General features: G+C 46.6%; 1 protein-coding gene across 1 annotated transcript; it reads left to right on the top strand.

The window, feature by feature from the left end:
* Positions 1-23: 23 nt before the first annotated feature.
* On the top strand, positions 24-15,741 carry LOC131125163 (uncharacterized). The gene is made up of 30 exons (XM_078789129.1): positions 24-3,324; positions 3,893-3,954; positions 4,056-4,268; positions 4,348-4,730; positions 4,812-5,047; positions 5,132-5,266; positions 5,445-5,543; positions 5,629-5,657; positions 5,767-7,292; positions 7,359-7,487; positions 7,576-7,610; positions 7,686-7,838; positions 8,188-8,322; positions 8,416-8,454; positions 8,518-8,643; positions 8,715-8,841; positions 8,918-9,088; positions 9,163-9,362; positions 9,444-9,578; positions 9,654-9,692; positions 9,763-9,903; positions 9,997-10,091; positions 10,177-10,200; positions 10,275-10,542; positions 10,607-10,663; positions 10,734-14,540; positions 14,639-14,861; positions 14,932-15,192; positions 15,264-15,385; positions 15,473-15,741. Exons 1-30 carry the CDS (start codon positions 1,531-1,533, stop codon positions 15,530-15,532), a joined length of 10,824 nt encoding a protein of 3,607 aa, XP_078645255.1. The 5' UTR covers positions 24-1,530; the 3' UTR covers positions 15,533-15,741.
* Positions 15,742-17,134: the final 1,393 nt, after the last annotated feature.

Here is a 17,134-nt window from a genome sequence, read left to right as displayed (position 1 = left end):
CACGTTTGTATTACTCTTAATTATTTAAAAATGTTTCAAATATGAAAACACATGATCTTAAACACAAAGTTTGTATATTAGGACTGAAGACTGAAGACATTGTAGTGTCAAATCCCATTTTGAAGACGCTTACTTTAAAGCGGAAGTTATCATGGAACTTCCGCCGTAGGTTAGGCGGCTAACGACTGCTAGCAAACTTGGAAACGACGAACGAAACTGCACGGATTTACCACTGGTATTCAAAGGTAAACATTTAGAAACAAAGTGAAACGTTCTTTTTTCCCCCAATCAAAAGCCGTTGCTTTTACCAACACTGGTTTTAGCTCATTTGTACGTCAACGACGGAAGCCTCCTGGAGGCCTGCTAGCTGGAGTGTTACTATTAGCAGTCACTACTTTTACGTTTGGATTATAAAATAGCGTCACTGAATCAAATTATGCAAATTTACATATCCATTTACATTTCGGTTTCTGGAAGATAATGTCTGTCCGGTGTCCATACCTTCCTTGATCGTCGCGTTAGCACAGGCTAATGGTGCATCGGTTTCGCTTCGACACGAAACCCACAAAGATGAACAACATTTCTAACTTTCTAACATATGTTGCGTTAATGTAAAGGAAGTGGATACGTTGTTTTAGTCGTATTCACAGTTTAGCTGATTTCGAACATGCTTAACGAACGTTACATAGAAACATATGATTCCTCATTGCAACAGTGGAACGTATCCGAATAAAAATGATGTTATGGAGTTCTGTTACTTTCATATAATGTGAACAATATTCCAGCATCTGTTGACATTGGGAAGGCGTGGTCTTCTGCAGGAGATTCTGCCACGCAGTGTGAATCCCAGTGCATTCCTAGCATCTCAACAAATTATTATATCGTGCAGAAATGTATTTTATTTCAGGAGTTCAAAAGTATAATAATGAAAAAAAAATCACTCCGTCACTAATCAATCGACTAAGAGTTTCACTTTTTCAATTGAACTACTGAAATAAATTGGCATTCACAAATATTCTAATTTACTGAGATGAACTAGCATGTGGCTGTTGTATACGCAATGTCACCTGGAAATAGCTGTCTTAATAAATCCTGTTAGTTTGTGTGTCTTTGCTGTTAGCGTTTCTTTCTTTGGTGTCCTTTCTTAAGCCTGACCAGCAGGAAGTGTGAGTGAGTGAATGACAGTGAATTCCACAGGAAAACCGGAGTGGACAAGCTGACATCAGACGTTCCAGGAACCATTCCTGTCCAGGCTGCAGTGCTCCAGTCCACTGCAATACTCACATTTTGTTTTTGTAACATTTTCCAGCTTTGTGTTGACATCAAAGCATTGTACCTCTTCTGCTCCAGAACCCACCAACCAATCTGCTCTTCAGCGGGTTCCCCGAGTGCCCGGCTTTCATCGGCCGGCAGGCTGCCTCCTGGAGGTTGGTTTGGCTCACAGACTCTCCCGGCAGCCTGCCCCCACATACTGACAACAGCTCCCTGGGTTACTGCTGTGGACATTCATGTTGTTAGCTTGCAACAATCATGTCTCATCCCCTGTATAACCCGTTTGAGAACCAAAGAAGACAGGCACAGGTAGACCCCCGTAGGGTCTCTTCTCTGCTCGGTCTTGGATCCAGCCTTGGCTCTTCTGCAGGACCATCGCAGGCTTCTGACAGCAAGACGATTTCCTCACTGGTGCCGAAGTATCAATCCATGCAAAGAGTCGCGTTCAATGAAGCCCTGCAGAGGTCTGTCGACACGCATGTGAGCAGAGCCACAGAAGATGCGAGGCTTCAAGCCATGCACCAGCCGGCAGATCAAGATTTTCGCCGGCAAGAGTTCGCCCACTCGGTGGGTGGGGGAGTGAGCTCTTACCACAGCCTCAGCAGAGGTTTGGACACACCGAGTGGTGGACCCTTAAGCCATTTGGCGAGCTACAGCCGACCTGCTGCTGACAAACCCTCTGTTTATTATCCATCGTCAACTCCAGCCGGCTGCTCCGTACTCAAAGTACCCAGTGAGGGTCAGCGGGACTTTTGCTCCACTCCAGGTTTAGAAGGTTTTGACAGGCCAGACGTGGCCCAATCTGCGGCCTCTTCTGAGCGCACTCAACCTAAATATACCTCTGAGTCAGCGGCCAACATCCTTTTGCACTTTGGACTTGAAAAGGAGGACTTGGAACACCTTATCGCCTACTCCGAAGACCAGATCACACCTGCCAACTTGCCGTTCATCTTGCGCCAAATCCGCATTCAGAAGGCCAAGAAGGCCCCAGATGCAGATCGGTCAAAACAATTTCCTCAACCTGCGCCCACTGGTGGCACTGGCGGTTTGGCCACTTGGAGCAGTTCTGGAGTGTCTAGGCTGGACCATGGGGACACAGCATCTCCTCTTCTCCAATCTAGTAAAATCATTGACTATGGTCATACACGCAAATACACTGGCATTGCGGGGGAGGATGCTGAAAGTGCCGACAGCGACACTTTGTTGATTCACAATTTGGATAGAGGCACTCGCACTCAAGAGCTGGCACAGCAGGCGGGACGAAGCACTTCCCAGGACCAGGCAAGTCCCGGCTCTTCTTTCAGCTCCATGCTGACCTCGGCTCCTCCAAAAAGTAATATTGCTGTCCAAGGAGAGAGGATCCAACCATTGCCGACTCAACAGTCAATCTTTACTTCATTTGCTCAGCCAGTGAAAGACTCAGACTTGCGAGATGTTCCATCTCAAGCCCCTAAAGCGAGGCCTTTTAAACAGGTGGAAACTCACCCAGAGTCACAACCTCCCTCCACTCTGTTTCGTGGTGTCCATCCGAACAGACCTGGCCTCGTGGTCCTCTGTTCGAATAATACAAGTGAGCAGCCTAAAGGTCAAGGATCAGGTGGTGCAAAGCAGACCAAAAACCTCGAGACCATGGATCAGCCGAGGCAGCAGCAGCAGCAGCAGAAGAAGAAGCAGAATTTTCAGAAATCGCAGCCACAAAAACCGGACAATCAGAAGCAGCAGGCACCCAAGAGTCACGGCAAGCAGAAACCCATAAAGCAACCCACCCAGTTGGAACCGGTGACATGGCCGCCTTCTTTCAACCCAGCGCAGTCGCTTATTCCCCTGCCGACAGCATTCAACTTTCCCAGCATCTTGAAGGTGGACAGACAACCCTTGTACCTTTTGGGTCAGAGCTCCGGCGACGTACATCTGCCCCGGGCTCACCCAGCGCAGGTGGTGGTCTCCAAGGGTTTGCCGACGGCAGCCATGATGCAGGACTATGCTGCGTCCACGCCCAGAGTCTTTCCACACTCGTGTTCTTTGTGTAACAAAGAGTGTGCGCTCATGAAGGTGAGTGGACCAATGCTGTGCTCTGTTTTGCTCTGCTTGTTCTTTTCTCCCTTTGTAACACGTTGAGGATCGCATTGGTCGTCTTCTACGTCTCAACACCAACAGGATGACCAGCACCAATTATTTTTTTTGTCACTTTGATGTTATATTGTGTTGTTTATCTGACTATATATGTGTAATTGTTTAAAAAAAAGACCTGGACTAATATTTGACAGAAGACAATTTTGTGTCATCATCTTTGACCTTTTCACTGATTTTTGGGACCCCGGTGATCTTCCATTGTGGCAGCAGCTTCCCTACGGCCTTTCCCGGATCCTATATGATGGGTACCAAGATGACCTTGTGGACGAGGAGAAGAACCATGTCATGATTTTATTTTTATTTTTTTTTGTGAAGAAATAATTTGACTACTTGGAGTGATTGACACCAAGGACTTGTTGCTCATCAGCTTGTTGTGAATCCAGCATGGAAACAAGTACTTCTCATGTGTATCTGTTTTTATAAATCCAGTGGAGTCCTTCTAATGATTACTGTGGTGATGATGTTGACGCCTCTTTTCGCCTGCTAGGATTGGATCGCTCACCAGAACACAGCCCTTCACCTTGAGAGCTGCAAAATCCTACGAAAGCAGTCAGTGGTTTTTTTCTACTTTTTTTTTTATTAGCTATCATTGACCAGTGCCATTGTTGCTCTAAAGAACTGAAGCTTGACTGAACTGTTTGATAACTTAGGTATCCTGATTGGGATGGAGAGCTGCGTACTATCTGTGGTGGTGCAGGACAGAAGTCCACATCCACCTCACAATCTCAGCATAAGAAAAGCCAGCGTAGGAGTCGCTCATCTTCCCGCTCTCGTAGTCCTCGGCACCGCCGCAGTTCGGATAACCAGAGACACAGGAGGAAGAGTCGCTCCCGTTCACCTTACACCCCCAGATATAGTCGAAGGTTCTTCTAAATTGTCTCTCTTCATGCTGGACATGACATTCAGACTTGAGACTGTAACTTCACTTTATCACTCTTCCAGGTCGCGTTCTTACTCCACAAGCTCGTCGTCCAACCACTCTCGCTCGCGGTCAAGAAGCTACGAGAGGCGCCACTCTCGACACAGAAGTCAGGAGGGGCACTCGTCGTCTCGGAAGAGGAGCCGCGAGAAGCGCTCCTTGTCGCAGAGCCGCCGCAATAAACGCTCTTCACCCAGGAGAAGCCAGGACGGACACTCGTTGAGGAGGAGCCGTGAGAAGCGGTCCTCGTCACAAAGTCGCCACGGTAAACCCTCGCCATCCACTAGAAGCCGCGAGAGACGTCCCTCCCCTAGGCAGAGCCTTGAAGCCAGCGCCGCCTCGCCAAAGAGCCATCCAAAGTCAACCAGTGCAGAGCGACTTGCTAAGAAACTTCTGCAATCCACAGGTGTGGCATACAAATCTTCATAGGCATGAGGCATAACTAGAAGAACTTTGTCTTGACCACTTTGTCTTTGCCCTGGTCTAGCTGTCCAGTCTCTGTCAAAGCAGTCGGATGTGGAGGCTGTGGTTAAAACTCTGGCCCCAGCCTTGTTAGCCGAGTTGGCCAAGATCAAGTCGTCTCCTTCCCAAGGAGGTGCTGCCTCTTCACAGTCTTCCACAGCAGCAAAGATATCTTCTGCCTCCTCCTCAACAACAGCCAACAAAAAGAAGGCAGCTAAAGTGACACCGAGCCAGCAAAAAGATCCATCTGCAAAGAATAAGGTTGATTGATGCACATGATGGCGACATAGTCAACGGTATTGCTTTAAGGTCACCAATGAAGTTGTCATTTTGTGCTCCTCACAGTTTGGTAAAACCTCTGCTCCAACCATTGTGACGCTAGGTGGAATTGTTAATGGTCTTTCCCATGGTGACATGATCGCTGCTGCCGAGCAGTATGGAAAAACCAAATCAGTTGTTGTGTTTCGCTCCAGACTGCAGGTGCCTTTTTGTTGTTTTTTGGGTTTGTGCACATCACACACAAAGTGCAAACCTATGCCAGTCATTATTACCAACACAATACACCTTGAACTATTGAAAGTAATCAGTTCATGAACAAAAGAACTGTTATGTTGTGTATTGGCCTGCTATGTCCTGACTACCAGTGCTGTGTGTGCAGGCAGTGGTGTGTTATGAGAAAAAGGAAGATGCAGACAAGCTGAGGAATGTGAAAGAATTCAAACTGAAAGGATTTCCAATCACTGTAGTGGATGACAAGGTTGGACTGTTTTTATTTGTTTGTTTGTTTGTGTAAGAACATTTATGTGTAGTCACAGTGTCTCAGTGAGTTTGTGTGGTTACAGGAGGCTGTTGCCGAGAAGGATTCTCAGAAGTAAGTTGCCTTGCTTCATTCACCTAAGCTTGATTTCCTAGGACAGGGTAGTAAATAAATAGGGATCGGACACCTGCCAAAATTAAAAATTCTTTCATTATTTTACCAGAAAGCCTGATGCGTCGTCCAGGGTCTCTACCACTCCAGCATCTAAATCAAAAAGTGTCCCTTCTTCAAAAAATGCTGGACCTGCTGCAAAAGTGTTAGTTTCAAAAGCAAAGAACATCTCAAGCAAGCAGGTCATCAAGACAGAGAAGGGAGCTGTGAAGAAAGGTCCAGTAAAAGCACAGTTAAAAAAACCTTCCAGTGTTAAGTCATCTCAAGGGTCGAAGGTCATCAGTAAAGCACCCAAAGGTGAAACTGTAACAGACACAGTTAATCCATCAGGAGGCACCATTAAAGAGGAGGAACCGTCCAAATGTAGCACTGCAGAAGAGAAACACAATTTGGAGGGCTCATCTGAGCTGAATGCCTCCTCGTCCGATGTCTCCAGTACTCAAACATCTAAATCCATAAGCGTCCCTTCTGCAAAAAGTGCTGTACCTGCTGCAAAAGCTCAGTTAGGCTCCAAAGCAAAGAATGTCCCATGCAAGGAGGCCGTCCAGACCGAGAAAGGAGCTGCGAAGAAAGGTCCAGCAAATGCACAGTTAAAAACCACCTCAGTTCTTACATCAGCGCAAGGGTCGGAGGTCACAAGAAAAGCACCCATCACTGTGGTAACAGACAAAGGGAATCCATCAGCACGTGCCGTTCAACAAGAGGAGGAGCTGTCCAAATGTGGTAATGCCAAAGAGCAACACAATCTGGACGTGTCATCTGAGCTGAACGCCAGCGGAGCCGAGATCACACAACCAGAAGCGGGCGATGCTGGACCAGCAAAGGTGACAGAACCTCCAGGACTCCACACCACTGGGGCCAAAATCACACCAATAGAAGCAGCCGATGTTGGACCAGCAAGTGTGACAGCACCTCCAAGAGACCACACCTCCAGCGCTGAAACAACAACACCAGAAACAGCTGATGTTGGACCAGCAGATCTGACAGAACCCCTAAGAGATCACACAACCATACCCAGCACCACACAACCAGAAGCAGTTGCTATTGGAACAGCAAGCCTGACGGGACCTCCAGGAGACCACACCATCTGGGCCAAGGCAGCACCACCCGAAGTGGCCGATGTTGGACCAGAACAAGTGACAGTACCTCCAGGAGACCACAACACCAGGACTGAGACAAAACCACCGGAAGTGGTCGATATTGGACCAGCGAGCCTGACAGAAACTCTAAGGGACCACACCACCAGGGCGGCGACAGCGCCACCAGCAGCAGATGATGTTGGACCAGCAAATGTGACAGAACCGCCACAGCAAGCAATAGCTCAAACAGAAGACGTGAGCGATCCACGACCTCCAGAACCTGACCATCTAGAGCCAATGGAAGTGGACGCTTGCACGGCAGCTGAGGAGCAACTTGACAAACGCACCGAGAACCAGCAAAACACCAGGCCCCAGGTGGAAGCCGCAGCACCACCGGCGTCTACCAAAGTCGAGTCGCTAGTTGAGCAGCAAGATGAAGCTGACCTGGACACTAAGTTAACACACGCTGGAGACAACACACAAGAACAGAAGCAGCAAGGTTGGTTGGCCTCCTACAATGTTGTCAAAACGGTGACGCTTTATATATTGAGTCTTGTTTCCATAGCAACAGCAGCCAAGATGCCACCAGAGGCAGCAACGGTGCAGGACGCGATGTCATCCCACTGCTCTGAGGCAGCAGAGAAACACACCATCGGAGAGATGGTGGAACAGCATCTGCATCAAAGTAGAATCAGTGAGTCCGACACATTGTCAACAATTTACTACTTGACCGTTACTACAATCACCAAACACTGACATTGTCAACATTGCATCTGTTGCAGTGTGCCTCAAGAACAAAACCTGCTTCACACCGCGAGTAAGATGTTTACTTCAACAGTCTTACAAACATCTTCAAGGAAAAAAAAGCAATGACGATGTTCTGTTTGTCCAGTTTTTGTCTCTCAACAAGAAGCAGCTGTTGATCACACATCTGCCCAAATATCATGACGGTTGCTACAGGGAGGAAGACGTCGCCCAGTTGTTGAAACCGTTTCGATTTAAGTACTTGGACGAGAGCATCTACGTTATTCCTCAAAAATGCATGGTAGGTGCTGGAGCTTTAATGACCATGCAACCTTGGTTAGCATACTCTTTGGTAATATAGAAAAAATACATGCCCAAATTTTGCCCCATTTGCCAGCGAGCTTACAATATAGTATACGTGTTGTCGTGTTATTAATACACTGTGTCATTTATGTACCTCGTTATCTGATGTTTTGTCATTCTTTAACATGAGAATCCAACATTGTAAGAACATTTATAGGTCAGAAAAGTGGAAAAAACAACAATAAGTCCCCTTTAACAGAAATGAATACAATGACACGCTAGCTCACTCCACAGTACATTCGTGCATGTAATAAAGACTTCATTGGATGTCTCTTTACGACCCTAAGGCATTTGCTCAACTGGCGGATGCTGAGGATGTTCTGGCTGCACTGAAAGCTAGCAAAAACAAAGATTTCACCCTGAAAGGCTTTAAGGAGAAACTGCATCTACACGTACTGGGTGAAAACGTCCCCATGGCACCGGTAAACGCATTAACAGCGCAGCAAACACTTTGGAATTGGAGGGGTGGGGTTTGGGCTCCTGACTCAAATATTAACCTGACATTTGTGTTTTAGGTGTCGTTTTACAGATCCCTGATGAGGTTGATGGATTCTGTAAGTAAAAATCAATATGAAGACTCTGTATGACTTTCAAACCTTTGTAACTTGGACCCTCAGCCTGTGGTTGACTACGGTACGAGAACCATCTTCATCAAGAACATCTCTCAAAGTGAGACTGCCAGCCTCCGGGAAATTTTGAGGAAGATTGACTTTGTCAAAAACTTCCTGCCTCTCCTTAACAAGGTGAGTGAATGTCTCAACAATGTGTTAGTGCTCAATGTGAAAGTCATATTTGCTTTACCTGCTTGTTCTAGCTATTTGTTGAGTTTGAGTCAGATTGTGATGCCGATCGCTTTGGAGTTTGGTATTCTCTCCTGGATCGGTGTCCTGCCTACCAGATCCACCGGCTGGGTCTTCCTCAGAGTGAATGCACTTGTCTGCGTAAGTTCCTCCAATCCGAATGACAAAATCAGGATGCAAAATGAAGGCGGCAAAAACAAGCTTGCTTTTCTTACAGCGCCAAGCCTGCCAGAGAAAGCAATGCCAGACAGCAGTGTGGCAGTTGCCGGTGCAACTGTTCCAACAGTTGAGTTTGGCATTCCGCAGGGCAGCTCTTCTCCATTTTGGCTAACCATGCCAAAAAGACCCTACCTGTTCCCAATCATATCTTCCTGGTTCACTATCCCAGGTGAGAACCTGCAGAGATGTACCTATTGTACTCCTCCCACAGGGCTGCCATCTCTCACGTGTTGTTGTCCTCAGAGTTCCTCACTATCAGAGAAGAAGCTGACATTGATCAGGCCAGGCGTCGCGGCATGACAGCACCAACGATCATGTTGACAGGTTTACCACAAGGATATTACAAACACGAGGATGTGGCCAGGCTCGTGTGGCCATATTTTTCCCAGAAGGACCATCAGTCGCTGTACTACAACGTGATCGTACTGCCACTCCAGAGGAGGGTTAGGACACTCCAGCCTTCTCCTGACTTACAGTTTGGATGGGCTTGTGTTCACTACAGCTTGTGCTCTTTTACTTTGCAGGCCTTTTTGCATTTCCATGAATGGAGTGGCTGCTGCCGTTTTCTCCACAGTCACTTAAAAAGTGCAGTGTCGGTAGGAGGCTACAAACTCTTTGTGCACTTTGTCCTGCAGCCCATGTGTCCTCAAAACAGCGAGGTATGGACTCTGGGAAAGACCAGTGGAGGTGCTCTGATGACATCACTGACCATGTGACCTGTGCTCTTTTCACAGGAGAGCTTATACAAAAGTCTGATGCAGCTGAGCAACTCTGTGAGTCAACAGTTGACGACAAAGCAAGTGGAAGCCAATCCTCAGGAATGCTTGTCTTTTTGCCTTTCAGCGCGTTGGACAAGTGGAGAAGCTGGCCGAGCGCCTGCTATGTGTGAAGATTTCTGAAATCAGCGAGGATGTTGTTAAATTAGTTTTACATTTCGTCTCGTCTCATGCCGCGGTGGTTAACTTTCTTCCTCTGGCCAATCGGGTACGCAAGTAGAAATATTGTCAATACATACTCATCTGCCTATCGGGATAAGCATCCCCTTTTTCTTTCTATATGCATATGTCATCACCATAGATATGCATCGAAATGGCTGACTCCACAGGCGTTGCTTGTGTGGTGGAGAAATCCAAACACTTCTCACCAAATCCTGGCAAAAAGCGTGTAACTTGGTGAGTTATTGTTATATCTGTGTATGGGGGTGTGCATGTGCGTATTTAACATTTTGACACCAGTATTCCTCCCTGCTCTTGTCAGGATTGCAGTTGAAGGCTTTGAGAGGTAAGGATTCTAATGTGTCTGCGTCATGGTATCTGTCGTCTTGGTGGTAACTATTTGATGTGATTGGATTTCAGTGTGAGTAGCTTGAAAAAATGTCTGACGGATCGCAGTGTGATTACATTGAACCTTGAGAAGGACAGGAAGGATACCAGCATTCAAGGTGCTGTGCGCTCCACGGTTCTCGCCTCTCCATCGGTTGCCCTTGAAAAAAACACAGAGGCAGCACAACAGCGACAAAGCACAAGCAAACATCATGGTGGGAAAACTGTGACTCGTGACGACAAAGACAAACACGGTGCAACTCCAGCTGCTGCCTTGCTTCCTAAAAGAAATGAAGCAAAGGTGAGTTGTGGCTTTTCATTTAACTCTCATTTGTTGTTGTGTCATCACTTATTTTGTTCATTAGAAGCCATCAAAGAGCTCACGCAAGAGAAAAAAGAATCCACACGGAGGAAGATACAAGGTCAGATTTTTTAAAAATATTGTTGAGTATGTCGTGGGATGTTGACTTCTGTCTTTTCACACACTGTCAGGAGGACTTTACAGAAGACGACATTCCCCCATACGCATTTATTTTTGAGGATCAACCTTTCAACATGGATGACTTTGTCACTGTGGATGAAGTTGGGGGAGAGGGAACTACCGAGTCCCCTTCTGGGCTCGCCTCCCCATCCAAGACGTTATCCTCCAAACAAGTCAACACCAGCACCTCAAGACATTCAAAGAGCTCCGCATGTTCCTCCTCGGCCTCCTCCAGGTCCACCAGAAGCTCAACAAAACAGAGCCCATCTTTTCGCTCTGTGTCCGAAAAGTCCAAGGGTTCCATTGAAACTAAAGCCAAAGAGTCAGAGGCTGAATCTCAGATACGTTTGCAGCCATCCTCTTCCTCTGCTTCTGAAGAAGACAAGATGACAACTTTAGCGACAAAGGAAAGCTTTCAAGTGTTGGACAGCGTGGGCTATGAGGAGAAGCCTCTCTCAGCGGACAGCAGCCACAAGGAGCAGCATCACATAACCCCACTTGAAAATGACAAAAAACAACTCCCTGAGAAAGATGAGACTACTCCACAAGTTCACGCACCCGAAGAGGAAGTTAACAAAGATCAGGTCCAAGCGTTTGCTCCAGATGCCAAGTCTCCTCTGAGGGACAAAGGAGACGAGCAGAAGACAAACGTGGAAGATGACAAGCAGGTGACAGTAGAACCTTGTCAAACAAAGGACAACCACGACACTCACGGTTTAGAAACTTCAGCCGGCCCGCTATGTCAAGAAAACACTACGGCCTCAGAAGAGGAGGAGGCATACCAGGTGATCGATTCTGTGGACGAGCAGCCAACTTCCACTGAGAATGAGTGTGAGCGCAAGGAGAAACGTGACCAGGAAGTGTCTTCTTCAAGCACTGCATCCAATAGAGAAGAGCATGGATCTCCAAAGAAGCGTGCAACCACTGGACCTCCTGAGGCTGAACAGAAGCACCAGGTTGGTGATTCTGTCCAAGTTAAACATTCCAGCAGCACATTGACACCAGGTAGGAGGAGGAGCACACGAGGCAAGACCCAGGGTCCATCTGTGAAGGATGAGGAGCCCACATTCCACATTTTAGACTCCGTGGATGCTGAGACGGTCCAAGAGGAACCCAGCATCACAACCAGATCTAGCAGAGGCAAAAGAGGAAGGCCATCTAAGAAAGATGCTTCCAGTGAGAAAATAGCTGAAGAAGAAATGACACCAACAATGAAGAGGACAAGAACTTCACAGGAAACCACCAGAGAAGAAACACCAAGCAAGAAGACTGAGGCTGTCTTAAAAGATGAAGTGAAGACTCTTCCGGTTCAGAGAAAAGGAAGAAGGGGAAGACCTAAGAAAGCGGTCCAAACCCCTAAAAGTGAAGACGCCTGCTTAGAAAAGAGGGAGCACGACACTGATGGTGAAGAAGAAGCCACATTCCAGGTCCTGGACTCTATTGAGGACGAGACACTCCATGATCACAATAGTCCAAAGGAGGAGGGCACTCTTGACAGCAAACATCAGGTAGGAACTGTTGAGATCATTGATTTTGTGAATGAAGGTCCAGCCAAAGAGGAGCATTTAGATTTGGATGGTGAGAAGGAGGGCAATGATGAAGCTGTGGAAACGTCGCAATGTGCTAAGCGCACTCGACAAGGACGTCAGGCAAGACACGTTTTGTCGTCGTTCTCACCAGAAGACACCAGCTCGGAGGAACGAAAGAAGGTGGGGCAGGGTGACGAGGCCGAACCTGAGCAGGCATCTCTCTCCAACTGGAGAGGCAGAGCCAAGAAGAGAAGTGGACTTGCTTCCGTCGAGAAGCATCACGATGCCTGCTTAGAAATGAAAGAACAAGACACTGGTGATGAAGAAGAAATTACATTTGAGGTCCTGGACTCTGTGGAGGACGAGACGCTCCATGATCACCTTAGTCCAAAGAAGGAGGACATGACTGACAGCCAACAGGAAGAAGAGTCCAATGAGATCGTTTGTTTGAATAAAGGGCAAGCCAAAGAAGATCCTCTTGATAGTGCTGATAAGCAGGAGGGCAAAGATGATGCTGTGGAACCATCACAATGTGCTCGGCGCACTCGACAAGGACGCCGGAGAAGGCAGCTTTTAAGTTCTTCCTTTTCAGAAGGCAACACAAGCTTGGTGACACTGGACAAGGTGGGACAGGTTGAAGAGGCGGAGCCTACAGCAGCATCTCCATCCAACTGTAGAGGCAGAGCCAAGAAGAGAAGCAGGTTGACTTCTAGTGAGCAGCATCGTGATGCCTGCATAGACGAGGCACAAGATGCTGGTGATGAAAAAGAAGGTACATTCCAGGTCCTGGACTCTGTGGAGGACGAGACGCTCCATGATCACCTTAGTCCAAAGAAGGAGGACATGACTGACAGCCAACAGGAAGAAGAGTCCAATGAGATCATTGTTTGTTTGAATAAAGGCCAAGCCAAAGAAGAGCCTTGTGATAGTGCTGATCAGGAGGGCACAGATGATGCTGTGGAACCATCACAGTATGCTAGGCGCACTCGACAAGGACGCCAGAGAAGACATCTGTTAAGTTCTTCCTTTTCAGAAGGCAACACAAGTTTGGTGACACTGGACAAGGTGGGACAGGATGACGAGGTGGAGACTAGAGAAGCATCTCCGTCCAACTCTAGAGGCAGAGCCAAGAAGAGAAGCAGATTGACTTCTAGTGAGCAGCATCGTGATGCCTGCATAGACGAGGCACAAGATGCTGGTGATGAAAAAGAAGGTACATTCCAGGTCCTGGACTCTGTGGAGGACGAGACACTCCATGATCACCTTAGTCCAAAGAAGGAGGACATGACTGACTGCCAACACAAGGAGGAAGGCACAAATGAGATCACTGATTCTTTGAATGAATGTCCATCTGAACAACAGCCTCCAAATGGCAATAATAAGGAAGGTGGAGATGAGGCTGTGAAAACATCACAATATTCTAAGCGCACTCGACAAGGACGGCAGAAAGGACATCTTTTAAGTTCTTCCTTTTCAGAAGGCAACACACACTTGGTGTCGCAGGACAAGGTGGGAGAGGTTGAAGAGGTAGAGCCTGAAGAAGCATCCTCGCCCGACCGGACAGGCACAGCCAAGAAGAGAACCAGACTGACGTCTGATGAGCATCATCACGATGCCTGCATGGAAACGAAGGAACAAGATCCTGATGAAGATGAAGCCGCATTCCATGTCCTGGACTCTGTAGAAGAAGAGCCACCCAATGATGACAATAGTCCAAAGGAGGAGGAGGACATGACTGACGGCCAACTTGAGGAGGAAGGCACGTATCAAGTTGTGGATTGTTTGGATGAAGAAGATGTTTGTGGTGGAGTGAAGGAGGAAGAACCAAGTGAAGACATCAGCCCAGTCGGCACATGTGAAAAAGTCAAACTGGAGGCTGATCTGAAAGAGGACGACCAGCTGGCGACTGGGGGAAAAGACCTGAAGACCGGAACTCCAACCACCTCTGAGAAGACACAAATCCTCCCCAACAAAGACACCAGTGTCTGGAAGCTGGACCAAGTCAGCGACGACGACGAGGATTTCTCTGACGACATGGCTGAGGAGCTGAGTCGGCGAGTAAAGGAGGAAAAATTGAGCCCAGAGGAGACCGTGGGAGCAGAGGAGAAAAAGCCAAATAGAGGAAGTGAGGATGAGGAGGAGCTGCTCACTCTGGATGACATCTCTGATGGAGAGCTGCACGCTCTGGTCACTCTGGACGAGCTAGTTATGGAGGAAGAAGAAAAGGTGGAACACAAGGCGCCGACTGACTGCCCACCGGACCAATCAGAGGACGGTTTCAACCCTCAGGTGGCTTCTTCATCTTGATGTGGAGATAATTAATTATCTTCCATGTGTGACGTTACTGAAGGTCATTTGTTGGTTCTTGTAGATCTTGCTGACTGGAGATGAAGCAGGCGCCGATGATGATGAGAAGAACGACGACAACAAAGGTGTCACAGCCTGTTCTGTCTACACATGCTTTGCTTCTGTCTGCAGGGAGACAAAGTGTGACATTTTCTTTCCCTTCAGAGGACAACACAGCCTTGGTGACGCTGGACCAGGTGGGACAGGTTGAGGAGGCGGAGCTTCAAGAAGTGGCCCAGAGAGAGACAGAGAGAGGGAGTCCTGGTTAGCATCATGCTATTGGTCAAAGTAGCTAGGCTCGCCACTTCAACTTCTCCACTTTCTTCTCCTGCAGATGGGAAAGGTAGCAGAGGGACGGAAGTGCTTGTCAAGGACGCTCCACCTCCCTGCTTGCCAAGAGACCACCAGGAGGAGGAGGAGGAGGAGGAGGACACCGGTCCTGTAGAGGGTGGAACTCCATCTGCTGGACAGACTGGAGTTGGGAGCAAACGACAGGCGGAGCTTACTGCAGCAGGAGCAAAGCGAGCGCGTTCTCAGTCGCCATACGTCTCAACAAAATTTGAACTGCCAGCGTTCAAACCCAACAACCCTCTCGGTACAACACATGTACATTTCAATATTTGACTCTTTTACGCTTGGTTTACTCTTCACTTCCTGTTCTTGCAGGCACGCAGTTTGTGGTCCCCAAACATGGTTATTTCTGTGAACTTTGCTCCATTTTCTACCTGAAGGAAAGCACAGCCAAAGACGTGCACTGCAGCAGCAAGAAACACTACAACAACCTGAAGGTATTTTTTCCCCACTCTGTGGTCTTTATTCAATATCAATCATTCATTCAACTCGTCCAAATGGGCCTGCATGCTGTCTTTCTACAGAAGTATTACCAGCGTACGCAGAAGTCAAGAGTGTCAACTCAAGGCTCCGTCTCTGATTGAGACCTGAAAGGTCCAAAATGTTGGCAACCCTGTCAATTACTGAGACTGAATATTTTGATTGTTAGTTTGTTTGTTTTGTCTTACCTAATTTAGGCAGTGAAGCATCATTTTACATTTCTTTTTTCCTTCAGATATTGATGATGTACAATTGTCTAATCATTCATTAAAATTCAACTCAACCGCGAAATTGACTACATTGACTACATTTATTTATGTAGACTTGACCTCAGTCCTGAAGTGAAGTATCGTATAGGAATTGTCTAATACTATGACTATGATGGGATACAGCAAAAACACTGAAGAAAATTTTCAAAAACGTATTTTTACCATTAAAGCCATTTAATAATTCTAGCAATTTTTTACTTTTGTAAATAGTTTTTACTATATGTAGTGAATTTTTTATTCCATGATGGTGAGCAAGACAGGTGGGCGGGGCTAAATACACAACAGTACAGCGTGCCGATTCTATGCAATGTTTGCGGATTCTGCTAACCATCATGGCGGCATACAACGGAGGTGGAGGCAGATTGATGTTTGAGCAGTGTGCCACGGCGCTTGCGCATTACGCACTTAACCAGGCGGAAGAAAAAGTAGCTCCCACAAGGATTGGAACGTCAATTATTTGTATGGCACATAACTATACTTCAGATTGCTATGTAAAGCCTGGTACGAAATGCTAATAAGACACGTACAATAAATTCCACTTTTTAATGAATATACAGTATGTTATTTACCTCAATTCATTGAGAATACATTTATCAGGCATCACACATCTTTGGCATGAATTACAGTAGTGGTATTTTACAAAAAAAACACGAGCCCCCCCTTGGGCTGTGGTACATTCACCACCATTTTACTCTCTAGTTTTCCGCTATAGTTGTTATATGTATGTAAAACAGCAAACCAAAAAAAGAAAGGAAAAAATACTGTAGCGTGACTCAGCAACCTGTAGTACAAAATCATCACCACAGGGTGTCACTGTTGGTGCCTTTTGAAAATCGACAGTTCAACAGTAGTTGACTTAAAAATCATATACAAACTCTAAAATGGTTAAATAAATCATTCATATTCAAATATTCTTGCATAAAAGTTTGCGTTGTGTGTTTGTATCTGCGTCAGGCGTTTTTCATGGACACTTGGTAATTAATTTACATCAGGCCCCAAGTGTGTGATAGTAATTTGTCAGGAAGTGTGTTCCTAACTGTGGTGAAGTACAATTCCATTTTGTTAACGTTTATGTCGTATAAAACTGAACAAACTGAAGAATCTCCAACTTTGGAAGGTGGGGGGAGACAGAAAAGTAGAAAGGTAAGTTTATGTCCTCAGAAAGTAAGTTCATGACACTAAAGGTGCTACTGGAGCTAGCATAGCCGCTAACTAGCTCCTTTTAAATATACACATTCTTGATAGGACAATTAAAATGGTGAAAAACGCTACATAAATATGAGTAAATAATACAGTGTGCTGAATCATAAACCGTATTTTGTCACCGTATGCCATTGAATTGAACTTTGACCCCTAATCTGTTTCTCTTATGTGCTTTTATACATATACATGTTGAAACAACTTTAATAATGAAGGCTGTTCTCGATGTGTGTGTGT

The sequence above is a fragment of the Doryrhamphus excisus genome, linkage group LG2, assembly GCF_037039965.1.
Source record: "Doryrhamphus excisus strain RoL-2023G ecotype Guam linkage group LG2, RoL_Dexc_Guam_v1.1, whole genome shotgun sequence".
Classification (NCBI taxonomy): Eukaryota; Metazoa; Chordata; class Actinopteri; order Syngnathiformes; family Syngnathidae; genus Doryrhamphus; species Doryrhamphus excisus.
The sequence above is the reverse complement of the archived record's forward strand: the minus strand, read 5'-3'. Positions and strand labels throughout refer to the sequence as shown.

Bases quoted from the DNA above. Each gene is read 5' to 3' on its own strand.
- LOC131125163 (XM_078789129.1), top strand. From the start codon at position 1,531: ATGTCTCATCCCCTGTATAACCCGTTTGAGAACCAAAGAAGACAGGCA. The intron at 9,693-9,762 runs GTGAGTCAACAG...TTTGCCTTTCAG, and splicing joins TGATGCAGCTGAGCAACTCT to CGCGTTGGACAAGTGGAGAA. The intron at 15,386-15,472 runs GTATTTTTTCCC...GTCTTTCTACAG, and splicing joins AACACTACAACAACCTGAAG to AAGTATTACCAGCGTACGCA.